Source organism: Canis lupus, chromosome 14 (genome assembly GCF_003254725.2).
Source record: "Canis lupus dingo isolate Sandy chromosome 14, ASM325472v2, whole genome shotgun sequence".
Lineage (NCBI taxonomy): Eukaryota > Metazoa > Chordata > Mammalia > Carnivora > Canidae > Canis > Canis lupus.
Genome location: NC_064256.1, coordinates 40,127,365 through 40,143,024, shown reverse-complemented (window position 1 = coordinate 40,143,024; position 15,660 = coordinate 40,127,365). Strand labels below are relative to the sequence as shown.

The 15,660-nt window shown below is 48.0% G+C and overlaps 2 protein-coding genes and 1 long non-coding RNA gene across 12 annotated transcripts in view; 2 read left to right on the top strand and 1 right to left on the bottom strand.

The window, feature by feature from the left end:
* Positions 1 to 127: 127 nt before the first annotated feature.
* Positions 128 to 3,932, bottom strand: LOC112670835 (5E5 antigen-like). Its single transcript, XM_035698428.2, has 4 exons — positions 3,912 to 3,932; positions 3,364 to 3,841; positions 1,028 to 2,075; positions 128 to 262 (listed from the first exon to the last, which is right to left on the bottom strand). The coding sequence occupies exons 1-3, from the start codon at positions 3,930 to 3,932 to the stop codon at positions 1,423 to 1,425; spliced, it is 1,152 nt and encodes a 383-aa protein (XP_035554321.2). The 3' UTR covers positions 128 to 262; positions 1,028 to 1,422.
* On the top strand, positions 1,148 to 6,741 carry HOXA1 (homeobox A1). 4 transcript variants are annotated; one of them, XM_025464453.3, is made up of 4 exons: positions 1,547 to 1,583; positions 1,929 to 2,030; positions 4,041 to 4,742; positions 5,223 to 6,741. In XM_025464453.3, exons 3-4 carry the CDS (start codon positions 4,097 to 4,099, stop codon positions 5,576 to 5,578), a joined length of 1,002 nt encoding a protein of 333 aa, XP_025320238.1. In that variant the 5' UTR covers positions 1,547 to 1,583; positions 1,929 to 2,030; positions 4,041 to 4,096; the 3' UTR covers positions 5,579 to 6,741. The 4 variants fall into 4 exon arrangements, with proteins under 4 accessions (XP_025320239.1, XP_025320238.1, XP_025320237.1 ...); XM_025464452.3 differs by having other exon boundaries at positions 4,037 to 4,742; XM_025464454.3 differs by having other exon boundaries at positions 1,148 to 4,444; positions 4,648 to 4,742; positions 5,223 to 5,360.
* Positions 6,742 to 11,957: 5,216 nt separating this feature from the next.
* LOC112670621 (uncharacterized) overlaps positions 11,958 to 15,660 on the top strand; it is a 151,371-nt gene continuing 147,668 nt past the window's right edge. For all 7 annotated transcript variants that reach the window (XR_007402060.1, XR_007402062.1, XR_007402061.1 and 4 more), the window contains exons 1-2: positions 11,958 to 12,092; positions 14,833 to 14,874. This is a non-coding gene — a long non-coding RNA (uncharacterized LOC112670621). The remainder of the gene's footprint in view (positions 12,093 to 14,832; positions 14,875 to 15,660) is intronic.

Below are 15,660 nucleotides of genomic sequence, written 5' to 3'. Positions count from 1 at the left end.
AGCCCCAGAGCTGAGCCAAGCCCAAGCTTTTGAAAGTGGCGAAATAAAGTGCCTACAGAAACCCCCAACTCCAGGAAGGAGGAACATGGAGTTTCTTTAACAAGCTACCAGTCTTCAGGTCAATAACTAAGTTATCAAAATTCATTTATTTATACACATTTGTTTCAAACATCTACATTCCAACCCCTCCCCCACAATCCCGGAAACATTTTCAGTGTGGTTGATTAGTCTCCCAGCTGTTGATGGGTCCAGGCAAACAGACCTAAAAGGTAGAGAAAAACAAAAACAAAACAAAACAATGGTTACTAGCTGGAAAATGCACTTCAGAAAGGGTTCTTTCCAATCCTTTGGTTCAGTCATTCTAGGATTCTTTTTTTCAGGGTCAGAAAAATCAATATTTCATTCTTAAATCTGTTTACATGGCAAATAATGGATCATTAAAGCTGTGAAGTCAGGTTACCAAGTTGAGATTTTAAATGGAGAGTTTCTGCGCCCTAGGTTATAAATTAACCCAGTTTCTAGAAAGAAAGAGAACAAGCACTTTAAATAAAATATCAATAAAATGTGATCTAGGGCACGTTACTGGGTTGTTCTGGTTCTTTCCCCCTTCTTACATCTCCCCATGCTGATCTTTCCCTTACTGAGCTCTGCCGCGATGGCCACTTACCGTGAGAAAACGCAGCGTGTAAGCAACATGTGTGGGGGGCGGGTTGATTTAGGAGCCCGGCTCTTAATAGCTAAGGCTCGGAAGTTACAAAGAAATCGCGATCTCTCTCCATGGGTTTGCACCCTACCTTCCTCCACCCTTTTGCCCCCTAAATCCTGGCAGCGGCCGAGGCGTGTGAGGACCCGGGCGGGTCTCCAGCTCCAGGCGCGGAACTGAGCAGGGCGGCCCGGCCGCAGCCCCGGCTGAGCCGCTGCTGTTTGCGATTCGTCCTACGCTCATAAATCAAACGCTTTCTATGAATGAGAATGTCATCAAAGAGATCAATTGCAGGAACACATGCACAAATAAAAATCCTCTTACGTATTTGCCGGGGATCCCCGTCCGAAAGCATTAAGTTAGAAGGCGTTTAGTCATAATTCATTTTTATTGCTCTTTTAAAACAACAGCTTGGCTGAGCCGCGGATGCCATGAACAGCTCCGGGCCTCGGCAGCGTTTTGTCTCCTCCTTGCTCCTTCCCTTGCTAAGAGCAGAGCCCTGGAAGAGGCGCTTTGAGCCCAGCAAGCCGCTCGCAGGTCCTCGTTTAAATAGCGATCGAGCTCTCCTCTCGCCCACTCTCTCTCCCGGGGCATTTAAAGGGACTTCAGCTCGAGTCGTGGGGCGCTGGCCTACACGCCCCGAGGCCCAGGGTCTTCTGCAAGGCGGAGTGAGCCCCAGGATTTCGTGGGGGTGGGGAAAGAACCGAGCTACGGAAGCCTTACGGGCCCGAGGCCAGGGGAGCCTGCCTTTGTAAGCCACACCGGAGAGCAGCGCTCCGGGCGGCCAACCGGGGCGGAGCCGGCTGGGCTGCGAGAGTCCGGCGGGCCGGGAGCCGGGAGCCGGGAGCCGGGAGCCGGGAGCCGGGAGCAGTGCGCGGAGGTGGGTCGGTCGCGGCCCCGAGCGCTTGCGGGCCCGTGTGCAAGCGCATGCATGTGGTCCCAAGAAAAACACCCCCACCCGTGCTGGCTCTGGAATGAGGCCCGGAGGGAGGAAGAGAAGTGGAAGGAGTGGAGCGCAGAGGCCGAGAACTAGCAGAGGAAGGGAAGCGATTGCGGCCCGGGGCGCTTTGTGGAGCGAGCCCTGCGGCCAAGGGGGTTGCGCAAACCCGGGCTGAAGAAGCCAACAAAGGAGTGAGGCCAGGGGAAAGGACGTCCTTTGGTTCGGAAGGCAGATCGTCCGCAATGCCAGCACGGACCCTCTCACGTTCCACCTCCTTCCCGACAGGAGCCCCTCCTCTCCCCGTCGCTGGAAGCCTGGAGCTCCCAAAGAAGCCGCCTCCAGAAGGGCCGCCTTTCCTTTTCCCTTCTCGAAGATGAACGTCCCCAGGTGCTGAAATTGGGGCAGGAGTGACCTTTCCTGTCCATGCTCTCTCTTAACCGGGGTTGGGGATAGGTCAAAGGTCATTGAAAAATACCATTTCAAAAGGAAATGTTGGGGGGGAAATGTTTCTTTGCTACTGAGGGAATCCGTAGTCTGACTTCTGCAAGAGTTTCCCCTGGGGGAAGGGGCGACTTGGGAGGGGGGAAGCCTTCTATAAGTGGAGAACAGGATGGAGAACCCTGAAAGGTTGACTAACACACTTGAAATGTGCCTGCCTCGAGCAAAACTTTCTTCTTCTAACTGGGGAAGGAAAGCTAGAGGGGAGTGGGAACCCCATCCTCAGATTACTTTTATCTGTTCGATTCCGATGTGGTACACAGGGTCAGAGACAAATCTATGCTGCATTGGCTGCAAAGCTTCTTGGATGATCTCTGGATTTCTTTTACCTAAGAATGCATCAATCCTCGGTCTCAGTTTGGCATTTTCTCTCTACAAGCCAAGGGTTGACACGAAACCTAATAGTAAACAGCAATTAACGACCCCGTCAGCATCAGGGTAGGATGAGGGTGATGGAAAACAGGACCCCTGGCCTGGGATGACGCTCAGATTTGCACGTGTCTCTCTAGGGAAAGACTTGAAGGTTCACACAAGGAACTACACAGGCAGTTACAAAGGGGAGGAGGTGTTGGGGAAGAAGAAAATATCCCGTCCACCATCAGCCATCTGTCCCCCGCCCCTCCCACCTGCCAGCCCCTACCCCCCACCTCAGACGTGCAGTAGAAAGGGGAGGGGGCGGTCAGTGGATAAAGGAGGCCCTACCACTCCCAACATCCCCCCTGCAGAAAACGAGCACCGTTGCGGGGGGAGCTCAGCGTATTTTGTTGGAGCTGCGGGCTCGCCCTTTGAGGCCCCTGCCGGAGCGCGCAGACTCCTGGGTCCGGGGGAGCCGGCAGATGGCCTGCAGCGCACCGCCCGGCCCCCACGCTGGCCACGTCCGCTAGCGTCATCTTTCTCCCCCGCCTCCAACCCTTCAAAATCCCGCGGCCGAGCTGCTCCGGATCCCGTAGGGCTCCCGGAGCAAAGCCGAGTGGGGAGGAGAAAGGGGCGGAGAGCGAGGAGAGAGGGAGGGCGAAGAGCCCGGCCACCCCCGGCCTTTTCCGGCCAGCTGAAATACTACCAATCACCCGCTCCCGGGCGTCGAATTACAGAAGCTTCTCATTGCCTTGCTAATAATGTTAGGGTGGAGGGAGTAGGGTTCGGAGACCCTCCTTGGAGAAGGGAGGGTTTTTTTTGTTTTTTTGTTTTTTTTCTCCCTTGCTCTTGTCCCCTCCACGCCCACCTGGGGTCCTGCAGGCCAATCCTCTGCCCACTTCCCTCTCCCTTCCGAGCTTGAAGAGCTGGTGGCCCAGCCTCGTCCTACGCCACTGTCCCCTGGGCTTCTCGCTGCCCCGGCACCGCAGCAGGGACTGTGGACTGAAAAGCGCCCGGGGAGCTGCCGTTCCTGCTCCGCGCACGGCGGGCTCGGGCCCCGAGCTGGTGGCAGGGCGGCGAGCTCTGGCCCGCTGGTTCCCGACCCCGGAGAGACGGAGCCCTCTTCCCTTCTCACCTCTCGCCAGTTCATCTTTCTGTGCTCGGTGGGGAGGGGGCGGAGACGGGGATGCCTCCCAGCCCCCACCTCCCGGAGGGGGGGAGAGCGCAGTCGGCGCGCGCAGAGGGTGGCGGCTGCTCCCCTTCGGCCCAGCGCTCCGAATCTGCCCCTGCAGCCGCCGCAGCTGCCGCCGCCGCCTGGGCTGCCTGGGGGGGCGACTGCGCGTCACCTAGACTGAGCAGCGCCGGGGATTTAAATGCCACTGAAACGGTGATCCATCACCGCGGGAGCCAGCAAACTTTCGCAGGAGGCTCCGCCATTGGCTGGCGGAGTCACGTGCCCCTCCCCCTGCGCCCTCCGCCCTCGCGCCCCCCCTCTTGCGCACTGTACATTCATATCATTTTTCTTCTCCGGCCCCATGGAGGAAGTGAGAAAGTTGGCACGGTCACCCAGGGCTTCGCAGGACCCGGTCCCTCAGTGACAGATGGACAATGCAAGAATGAGCTCCTTCCTGGAATACCCCATCCTCAGCGGTGGCGACTCAGGGACCTGCTCAGCGCGAGCCTACCCTTCCGACCATGGAATTACAACTTTCCAGTCGTGCGCGGTCAGTGCTAACAGCTGTGGCGGCGACGACCGCTTCCTAGTGGGCAGGGGGGTGCAGATCAGCCCGCCCCACCACCACCACCACCATCACCACCCCCAAGCGGCCACCTACCAGACTCCCGGGAACCTGGGGGTGTCCTACTCCCATTCGAGTTGTGGTCCAAGCTATGGCGCGCAGAACTTCGGCGCGCCTTACAGCCCTTACGCATTAAATCAGGAAGCAGAAGTAAGTGGTGGGTACCCCTCGTGCGCTCCCGCAGCTTACTCTGGAAATCTCTCATCTCCCATGGTCCAGCATCACCACCACCACCAGGGTTATGCCGGGGGCGCGGTGGGCTCGCCTCAGTACATTCACCACTCATATGGACAAGAGCACCAGAGCCTGGCCCTGGCCACGTATAATAACTCCTTGTCCCCTCTCCACGCCAGCCACCAAGAAGCCTGTCGCTCCCCTACATCAGAGACCTCTTCTCCAGCACAGACCTTTGACTGGATGAAAGTCAAAAGAAACCCTCCCAAAACAGGTCAGTCTTGCCATTCTTTGGATGTTCCTTGATGGTTCTGGAAGGAGCTAGTTTGCTTAGTTGCCAAGGAAAATTAATACTTAAGAAAAGTTCTTGCTTCTTCCCACCGGTGTTGTAGGGTGTGGAGAGAGTGCCCAGGTGTATCGGGGCAAAGGAGCATCTGGGAGTGTTGTGTTTCCCAAGAGGCTGAGTTTTAGAGGTTCTGGAGTAGGAAGTGGGTAGGGGTGTGTGTTTGTGTGGTGGTTGGGGGGTGGTTCTGTTAATATCTCCAGGCTCCATTAATCACCAGTCTGACCATGCAAATGGTTGACTTCAGATTAACACTTTACACCTCATCAGTCTCCTTTCCCAGCCCAGTTTCTGTTGAGAAATTCTTGATCTCCCCTTTACCTGAATGTTGCTCTGAAGCATATAGGGGATCTCATATGGACGGTAAAAATTTTTATCTTTCTCTCTCATCGCTCCCCACCATGTCCCCAGGGAAAGTTGGAGAGTACGGCTACGTGGGTCAACCGAATGCAGTGCGTACCAACTTCACCACCAAGCAGCTCACCGAGCTGGAAAAGGAGTTCCACTTCAATAAGTATCTGACCCGCGCCCGCAGGGTGGAGATCGCAGCATCCCTGCAGCTCAACGAGACCCAGGTGAAGATCTGGTTCCAGAACCGCCGGATGAAGCAGAAGAAACGAGAGAAAGAGGGCCTTTTGCCCATCTCCCCTGCCACCCCGCCAGGAAGTGAGGAGAAGGCGGAGGAATCTTCAGAGAAATCCAGCTCCTCGCCCTGCATTCCGTCTCCGGGGTCTTCTACCTCAGACACTCTGACTACCTCCCACTGAGGCCCACCCAGCCCCAGACTCCGCAACCCAGGCTACTCTGAGGGCTGGGGACTTCTTACCCAAAGCACATTCTTAGCTTATCTTCCCTTCCATTTACAGTCTCTCTCTTCCTTTCTGATCCTATCTGGGGAGCTCCTGGCCAGAACAGTGTGTTTCCAGAGAATTCTAGATTAGAGGCTTGATTGAGGTGTGTGTGTGTGCTAACTCCTTGATGCAGATTAGGTGCCATAATCAATTTTTTGACGGCTCCCAACACCCCTCCCTACTTTTGGAAGATTTCCACAGAATCTGTTCCTTTTAGATGTCCTTTGGAATATAGTCTCCTTTGCCAGCAGAAACATGTCAGAGGGAGGCCTATCTTTTACCTATCTGTATATTAACAGTTCTCCCCTACTTTGCCCTTAAAGTAGGATAGAGAGAAAGGAGAGTCCAGGAGCTCATAAAGAAGAGATGCACTATGAGCGTGTTTACACAATTAATTCATCCCTTAATTTAATTCAATTTCATGTGTGTGTTTGCTGGTTGTAAATACTTTGTCCTGAGAGATTTATCTTTATACAGATTTTCTAGAAATGTTTAGATTAAGTGATTAAAACAGGGTGGGTAACTCAAAGCTGGTACAATTTTATATGTGATTATAGGTTAAAGAATAAAATTGCTTACTTAAACTCAGTCAGATGCCTCAGAGGGTAGCCTGCATTTGTTCTTTTGGTGAGTTAGGAAGACCTAAAAAACACAAGGTTCGAAAACCTTGCTTCCTGTGCTAAGTCTCTCCCCATCCCCACCCCATTTATTGTTTCTCTGGCCACACTCTATTTAAAATTTGTGCTGGGTTATTCAGAACCTAAAGGTATTATTCAAGCCAGCTTCTTCCTTCCACAGTTATCTTTGCTGGATATGATGTATTTTCAGCTCACTTGTTAATGTGATGGATGGCACAATGAATGTATATTTTGTGTGATTCGTGAATAGTCTTTTGCATGTCGCACAATGTTTTCATGTCCCTGAAGTACCACACTGAGTTATATCAGTTATTCTTTGTGAGTCTATGATATTCCCCCTTTCCTGTACAATCATGAACAGCTCTGTGATCCTGGAGTAATGTGATCCAGAGCAGAGTTTACGGGTCTTAAGATGTCTGTAATAAATATATTCAAGTTTCACATATGCTTAAGCATCCCTGTATTTGGCTTGGCTGCAATTTGTTGGTTCCAACAAGATTGGCTCATTTCACATGGTTGCTGGGGAAGGGTGGTGTGCACTTTCAGAGGTGGGCCTTTCCTTGAAAAAAAAGTAAATGGCTTTCCATTATGTAGCTGAAACTTCCCCTGTGAGTGTCATGGCACCTAGCGAATGCCTATTTAATAGGTTGACTTTGTTTAAAATAACAATAGTTCCTTTATTATAATCCAAGTTCATAATGGAAAAAAATGGATGGTGAAGAAATTTATAAGGCAGATCTATTTTTGAAAGAAACATGGATACTTCCTGGGTCAAGTGCTAACCTTTTCACCTCCAACTGAATGTTGACGTATGTATAAACAGAACGCCCTTCAAAAGCCCAAACTCTTCAGTCCGTCTTTCCTCACATCAGTGAACCAAGAGCTAAGGGATTCACATTTAATGAGCTCCAGTATAAAGCTGTTTGAGGGCAAGGCCTCCACTTTAACCCTCTTCTTTTTCTGCTTGTCAGGCAGTGTTCCAGTATATTCCATCCTCTAAATCGAGTATGGTCTGTTTTCAGGAAACCCTTGCCTCTCTCCTCCTGTCCCTCCTGTCAGTACCCTTCCCTTCCTGCCACTCTCTACAGGCCCTCCTGCCCAGCTCCTCTGGGTTACATATCTCATTCCCATCAGATTCAGCTTTGATTTCATAGCCTCCTCGGCTGTAATGGGTCTGCTCTAATCCATAACCCAGTTCTAATCCCCTAACCCAGAAAAAAAGTTTCTATTTTCTTCTCTGGGCTCGACAGATGCTTCCAGCAGTTGGAATATAGTCTCCTTTGCCAGCAGAAACATGTCAGAGGGAGGCCTATCTTTTACCTATCTGTATATTAACAGTTCTCCCCTACTTTGGCCCTTAAAGTAGGATAGAGAGAAAGGAGAGTCCAGGAGCTCATAAAGAAGAGATGCCTGGAAGTCCTTCAATATTCAAGTTGTTTCCAACCGAGGCAAGTGTCTGCTCTCAAACAGAGGAAGCCAGCAAATCAAAGTGTTCAAAATGGCTCTCCTCCCAGATCTCTTACCACTTTTCCTTCGCCTTCGCACATTTTCAGAGGCTTTAATTGAGCTCCAAGGGTAGAGCAGAGATACAGCATCACAAATACAGGCATATGACCTTCTTCCTCTACAAAGGGTGTTTCACAAAGGATGGGCTGGCAGTGGGAGGAGAAATCCTACAAAAACTTGGAATTTGCAGGTCTCCTCGAGCACCCATGAGACTTCCTGTACTTCCCTGTCAAAGGGGGCAAGCCTGGACTTTGCAGGCGCAGTTGTGCGGCCATATCAAGGGCACCCGCTGCCCTCCCCTTGGCTCTTGGATCCTGGGCTCTGCGGTTGCCTCTAAAAGACTCAAGTGGATGGAGAACTTCAAAGTCGGCCAACTCTTTCTTTCATTTCCCACCCTGGCCTTATACAGTATCTTTTGTTTATTAGTGTAAGGCCACACAGCAAAACAGATGGCTGGTTTCCAAATTCTTTAATGTGTTAAAGTGTCATTTGCATGCCACTGCCGTAATTTCAATATCTAAAAGCAGGGCCGGACCCGCTGGAATCCTGGAGATTCCAGTCTTCGAGGTGCTGGTTTTAATGCAGCCGAGAAAGGGGAGAACAATAAATTATGGCTAAGCATCCAAAGCCTTCTCTAGGTCGTGGAATAAATCAGTTAACAAGCAATGCATTTAGGAAACATTAATATACCCTTCAACAGGAAAACATTTGTATCTTTTTAGTTGTCCCAATCGATTAAATCAGAGGCGCTTACCACATCCTATTTCTAGGTCTCTTTTTTGTTTTGGTCTCTCAGGAGCATGGTTGGTTAGCTCCCTGAAAAATGACAGCAATGGTGACTGAAACAACAAAAGATAGAAAACACAAAAATAGCACTTTAGTGATATATATTAAAAAAGGCCAAGAGTCTCAGTAAGGGACTGGGGGTAATTGTAAGACAAAATTCCAGTTTTCAATCGCTTTCTCCTCACTTCCTTCACACTCGTTCAAAGTACTCCCGAAATTCAGGGTGTCCCCAACCTGGGCTGAGTTGAGATCTTGCTCTTGGCTTCACCTTTGAAAGTTTACTTTTGGAGGCTATTCAGATGCGGTGGTGTTTTCCTCTGGGGCAATCAGATTCAAACCGATCAATATTTACTCAGTCTGAAAGGGTTGTTGAAAAGGCTGCTAACAACAAACTGCTTAGCTGCTCACCCCTGTTTAATCTCAGGTTCACTGAAAGTTCAAGAAGAGATGAATGCAGTGATGGGTCACTTTAGAATGAGTCCCAGCGGTTTATCTGAGCTCTCAGCTAAAGGCAACAATTATAGTTCCATCCCTCTTTGGGAAAGGGGCAACTTTCCTATTATTCTTTTGCTAAACAGTGTTTACTAGAAACTTAAAACACTTTCCTCTCTCTTCCTGGCTTTTTTTTTTTCTTGTAGGTGGGGAGAGGATCTTCCAGCTGCCCTCTGCCTCTCTCCTCTTCTAGCTTTCTGCTAATCCACTAGGTTTCATTTGACTTAAAATAAATTACATTGAAGATTTTTAAAATGTTAAATTAGCCTGACAGAAGACATCAGATTTATTTTAGATGCCAGGAGCTATGAAATGAGGCTCTTTGGGCCGTTAGAGCTTATCTTCTTTGCGAGAGTACAGGGCAAGATTGAATTGAAATCCATTTGCGTTTGAGTAATATCGACAGAGCCCCAATATCCATCTGAGATGACTTTTTAGACAGGAGGTGAGAAGAGGAAGGGGTAATCCACTTGTGCAAAAAGCAAGTACCTCAGGTAGAAAGTCAGCTTTAAAATTTTATGCTCGCCTAGTGCAGGCTATTGAGACAAGAAAGGAAAGACCCAAGGAAGCCAGTTGGGAATGGTGGGAGAAGATGCTGGCCACTGAAGCTAATTGCTACAGCCCTTCAGAGGTCAAAGTTCATGTAATCACTGCATAAATGCATACTAAATAGGGATTTATTAAGCTTTTCTGATGGCTGAGCACGTCTGTGAAAAAAAAACGGTCACTGCTGTTTGTGCTTCTTCTCGAAGAATAATCATTCTATCAGTAGAAGCTCTAGTAGCCTGAGTCTTTAATTTACTGTCTTGAATGACAGGATACCCTTCTGTTTTAAAAATTTGAAATCAATGCACGGACATCTTTCTTTATTTTGGATGGGACTGTAAAATAACTCGTTCTTAGAAACGTTATGATTTTTTTCAATACACACAAGAACACAAGCTAGCTCGTCCTTATCAAACTACTCTAGATGGCTAACTTTGGTGACTTTCTACTGTAGATAAACCTACTATTGCCTACATTTCTGAGAGCACACACACAAGTTCTGCCTTAGGACTTCAAGTGCCTAGATGATCAAAACTGAAAAGGACCCATTTACCCAATCTCTCATTTTAGGAATCAGAAAGATAAGGCACCCAGAGGTGATTGATTTGACATAGTATCATCACCCTTATTTCCTAAATAAAAACCAGAGTAGTTTAGAATCTGAGGCCAGTGCACTTCTTGATTCTAAATTCCTGATTTGATTTTGCACCTTCCCATTTATTCTATGTGATTTGTTTCAGGCTGGATATTGTTCACATTTTCCCCCTTCTGGTTTATTAGCCATCCACTAAGTCCTTGACTTGGAAGCCACCAAGATTACTTGAATCTTTGAAACAACCTTCCAGTTGAATGTATCTGCCATCTTGTTGGAAGAATAAAATATTGGGCTACTTGCTGTTGAAGGCAAACGTTCTTAAAATAGAAAAATAGAACAGGTAAAATTCAACACATTTTTGTTGTTGTTGTTGTTGTTTTTGAACCTAGACTGGGGAAGAATAAATGAAAGAGGAGTTGCCTGTGCCCAAGTTCAACCTCCATTAAATTGTCAGGAGGTATCAGCTAGGAAGGGCTTAGAGATGTAAGGAACATTCCAGGGGTTGTCTTAATCTTGAATCTTTCTCCGTGTTTGTTTCTGTTTGGTTTATGACATAGCATAGCTTCCGGAACTGTTCTGGTCTGTGTTTCTTAATTTCCTTCACGATTCACTCATGTGCCAAATACATATACATTAGGATAAAATTTCCTTGCAACACAACTTTTCACATTTTCCTTCCTTGGTGGGGTCCTACCGATCTCAGCAGAACCTGCTGCCCAGAGGGTCACCTATGACTGCCAGTGGAATCCCTAGCGTTTTGGACGCTTATTTTTACTAACACCAGCCATCAAATATAGCTAAACTTCGATTGCAGGCCGGCAAAGCAAATATCAATCAAGCAATCCTGCTGGGAGAGCCTCGCCTATGAACCTCCCTCCACCCACTCTCAAACCCCAATCTCGTCCTGCATGCAACATATTCTGGAAGGGCTGCTTTTGGGGTTTATTGGAAACAAATGAAAAGACCCGACGGTTTTTTTTTCTCTCAACATTTCCAGGCACAACTAAACACGCGTCTCCTTTTTAAAAAACAAAAAACAAAAACAAAAAAGCCCAATTACATTTTTTTTCCTATTAAAAAAAGGTGGTGGAAAAAACGTCCCAGTCACAAAATTGATCTATATAAAATCAGGCTGTTTTTGCGTTTTCATTTTAGGCTTGGGCGTGCAGGGGGAAAATACGCGACGGCTTGCAACCGAAAAGAAAGCCAAAAATTATGCACTTTTTTCCCCCTTTTTAAACTGGGATATTTCTTAGCTGCACCGGACACTTTAGCGTGCTTCCTTGGAAAAAGGGAGAATCGCCACGGAACCAGAGCGAGAAAGCAGAAAGCCGCGATTTAAACGAGTAGGGACCCCTCCCCTCCCCCCTCCCCTCCCCCCTCCCCACGCCGCCAAATATCGGCCATTCGGCTCCGCGAAGCTTCCCACCGAGGACGCCGGGAGCTGCCGCAGGCCCGGGGACCAAGGCTGCAGCGCCAGCTCGGGCTCCGCGGGCTCCGCGTCCCGCCCGCCGCCGCGGGGAGAGGCCGCCGGGCCCTCGGCGCCCCGCAGCGGGCGAGGGGAGCCCCGCCACCGGGTTCAGAGGCTTCCCTTCTGCCGAGCGTCCCCGGCCTCGCCCCCGCCCTCGCCCTCCCAACTCCCCGGCAGACGCCGCCGCCTCCCTCCGGCCGCGCGGGCCCCACGCGGAGCGGCCGGAAGCAGCGTCCGGGCCCATCGCGGGTGCGCGGCCGGCCCGGCGGGTGGGGGCGGGGCGCCGCCCCGGGGGCTGGCTCGGGGCACCGCGGGCCTCCCGTTTCCTCATTCTTGCCCCGCCGCCGTCGCCTCCCCTTGCTGCCAGGTGCTCCGGGACGTGGCTGGAGCCCAGAGGTGCGGCCCCCAACGCCTCGGGCGCCCGACTCCTCTGGGTGGGTGGAGTGGAGTGGGGTGGGGGTGGGGGTGGGGGGCTCGGGCCTTCCTTCCCCCCCCAACTCCGGATGAGCGACCCAGGAGACACCCAGCCCCCTAGTTCATCTCTTAAGATGTGAAAGGGGGAGGGAGGATTTACTCCCTGCTTGCTTCCTCCTCCCAGCTATTTCCAGAGTCTTTTTAATAGAGTAACGTACTGGTTCTAGAAAGTTCCACGTAGAGGTTTTGAAGGGTCGAGGTCGGGGTTGTGGGGGTGAGGAGAAGTTTCTAGACGTTGGATGTTCTAGAGAGACTAGTGCTTCTCTGGTCAAGGGAGCTCCTTGCCTCTCCAATGTCCTCTCCGCGTTTCAGTTGCAGAGTCAAACGGCCGGCTGGGGCCTTGCCTCAAGTCTCCCTTCTTTTCACAAATTTTCCTGTACTGCTTCCCACTCTTTGAGGGGAGCCCCCCCCCCCCCAACTCCCATCTTTTACACATGAAGCTTTGTTATACAGCTCCTACCTGGGACGGTGAACTCAACTATCCATTTGTGTTAGTCTTTGCTCCCCAGATGGATCTCAAGCTTCTTGAGGGCAGCCAGGGCCCTCGACTTCTAAGGACCTGAGGAGAGACAGTGCCTTTATTTATTTAGTTTTAAAGATTTGATTAATAAATAAATATTCATGAGAGACACAGGGAGAGAGGCAGAGACACAGGCAGAGGGAGAAGCAGGCTCCTTACCGGGAGCCAGATGCAGAACTCGATCCCAGGACCCTAGGATCACAACCTAAGCAAAGGCAGGTAGATGCTCAACCACTGAGCCGCCCAGACATTCCCTGAGACAGCCTATTTATTTATTTATTTATTTATTTATTTATTTATTTATTTATTTATTTATTTATTGACAGTCCCTTTAGAAGGAATTCTGGACAGGAATTCAGGATATCTGTGTTCAGTCTTTTCTCATTCACAATATGAGCTTGAGCAGAACTCAACCTTTCTATACTTTCAGATTCTTGAATTATAAAATAAGGTGATTGTTCTTGTTGGCTTTTAAGTAATTCTCTAAAATTTATATGGTTTTTCAGTATTCTTGAAAATCTGATATTTAGGATTACTCTGCACGAAACCCAATGTCAAATACTATACATACATTAACTCATTTAATCCTCAGCCCCCAAAAGGAGATATTTTTATTATTTTGATTTTAAAACTAAGGGAATGGAAAGCTCCAAGATGTTTAAGTAACTTGTCCATTGAATCCAGAGCCCAGACTCTTATCCACTGAACTCTAGTACTTCTCTACAGGGCCAACCACTTAAATCCTATACAAATTGTTACCAGCCTATCTCTGTTTGACACAGGCACTATAGTGGAGTAATTGCTCATTGGCAAAGAATTAGAGAGCTGGAGAAACTGATTTTAAAATCAGACATGTATGCAAACTGTAGCTACACATTCTTGGGAAAATAAGCAAATGACAGATACTTGAATGAAAACAAAGCCAAAGAGAGATCAAATTTAACAATAAAGTCAATGAGAGGACTAATTTTTTTTTTTAATTTTTTTTTTTAATTTTTATTTATTTATGATAGTCACAGAGAGAGAGAGAGAGAGGCAGAGACACAGGCAGAGGGAGAAGCAGGCTCCATGCACCGGGAGCCTGATGTGGGATTCGATCCTGGGTCTCCAGGATCGCGCCCTGGGCCAAAGGCAGGCGCCAAACCGCTGCGCCACCCAGGGATCCCGAGAGGACTAATTTAACAATATAAGACTTTTTTTCCATATCTGACACTAATTGATTAAGAGAATAATTTGCAGGGAGAAGAAAGATACCCTTTATATTCACAATTTATGTCTGTGACATGCCTAACATGGACAGAGATGGAAATATTCAATATGAAATACAGGTGTTTTTTGTCTTTGAAAGCTAGCATCCATAGGATTGGAAACATTTGAATGTGCGATATTCCATCTCTCAGTTTTCATTTAGTCATTTTATTTATTTTTTAAAAAAGATTTTATTTATTTAATCATGAGAGACACATGGAGAGAGAGAGGCAGAGACACAGACAGAGGGAGAAGCAGGCTCCATGCAGGGAGCCCAATGTGGGACTTGATCCCAGGACTCCAGGATCATGCCCTGGGCAGAAGGCAGGCGCTAAACCACTGAGCCACCCAGGGACCCCTCATTTGGTCATTTTATATACTGCAAATCCAGTCACAATTCCCATTTGAAGGAAAAAAATAATTTATCTTCACTCAAAAGCCCTAGTTTACAACTTAGCACCTCTTGGGGCCTTGGCTGGCTCAATCCGAAGGAGCATATGACTCTTGATCTTAGGGTGGTGAGTTCAAGCCCCACATTGGGTGTAGAGATTACTTAAATAAATAAAACTAAAACAAAAAACAAAACAAAAAAACAACCCGACAGCTTATCACTTCTTGATTGAGAAGAGGAACCAGGTTCAACGAGAACTTGAAGGTACTCCTTTATTATAAGCCCCAAAGAGAGTCAGTTTTTAAAAGCCAATTTTTTCCAGTACTCAGTTTGCAGGAAGTCAGATGAAGAGTTGTATGTAGAAGAACAAACTCTATTTCTTCCTACTTTCCTAACTTTCATAAGTGGATAGGGACTTGACATTATTACAAACATTATAATATTACTGATATTTTTTAGTTATAGAATCACAGATCATCTAATCTGTTCTTTCTATTTTATAGGTGAAGAAACTGAGGCCCAGAAAGGTGCTAGCAGCAGTAGTGGTAAGAAAAAATATTTGCTTATATCTTTAATATATACTTAAGTGGATATTAAAAATGGCAGGCAAAATTAATCTCAGGATAGATACATTAACAACATCAATAATTAATTATTATATTCAGTATAGTAATTACAGTAATTATACTAATAATTAAATACTGAAGATCTAAATGTTATTAAGAATAAGCAGATTTGAATAACTAGATATATGGCCAGAGGGTTTCTTCCTTCCTACTTACTTCCATGAATCCTACAGACAGGGTGGCTGCTCAGATTCCTCTTATCCCATGGGTAAAGAGAAACTGGATAATCCACTTTATTTCTTCCATTTTGGAAATTCTTTGTATGGTTTGATAGATGAGACAGAGACAAAATCAAGAAGAAAATCAAGCTTAATCGTGCTGCCCAAGCCACTCAGATAGCATGTTAGCTAGCTGCAGCTTGGTTCAGGCGCCCTGGAACTTGAGGGCATTCTGACAACACTGATGTATTTCCTATGGCATAAAGACTTAATCTGCAGTTCATTATGTATATAAAACATAATACCTCTACTAGAGAGATCCAGACTTTGGCAAGTTGTGACAACTTTATTTATTTATTTTATTTTATTTTTTTAAAGATTTTATTTATTTATTTGAGAGAGAGAGAGAGAACAAGCAGGAGAGGGGCAGAGGGAGAAGGAGATTCCCCGCTGAGCAGGGAGCCCAATGTGGGACTCGATCCCAGGACCCCGGGACCATGACCCGAGCCAAAGGCAGATGCTCAACCAACTGAGCCACCCAGGCGCC

Bases quoted from the DNA above. Each gene is read 5' to 3' on its own strand.
- LOC112670835 (XM_035698428.2), bottom strand. From the start codon at position 3,932: ATGGCGGAGCCTCCTGCGAAA. The intron at 3,842-3,911 runs GTTTGCTGGCTC...TGCTCAGTCTAG, and splicing joins TGGCGGAGCCTCCTGCGAAA to GTGACGCGCAGTCGCCCCCC. The intron at 2,076-3,363 runs GTGGGCGTGGAG...ACCCCGGTTAAG, and splicing joins ATTGGCCTGCAGGACCCCAG to AGAGAGCATGGACAGGAAAG.
- HOXA1 (XM_025464453.3), top strand. From the start codon at position 4,097: ATGGACAATGCAAGAATGAGCTCCTTCCTGGAATACCCCATCCTCAGC. The intron at 4,743-5,222 runs GTCAGTCTTGCC...CCATGTCCCCAG, and splicing joins AAGAAACCCTCCCAAAACAG to GGAAAGTTGGAGAGTACGGC.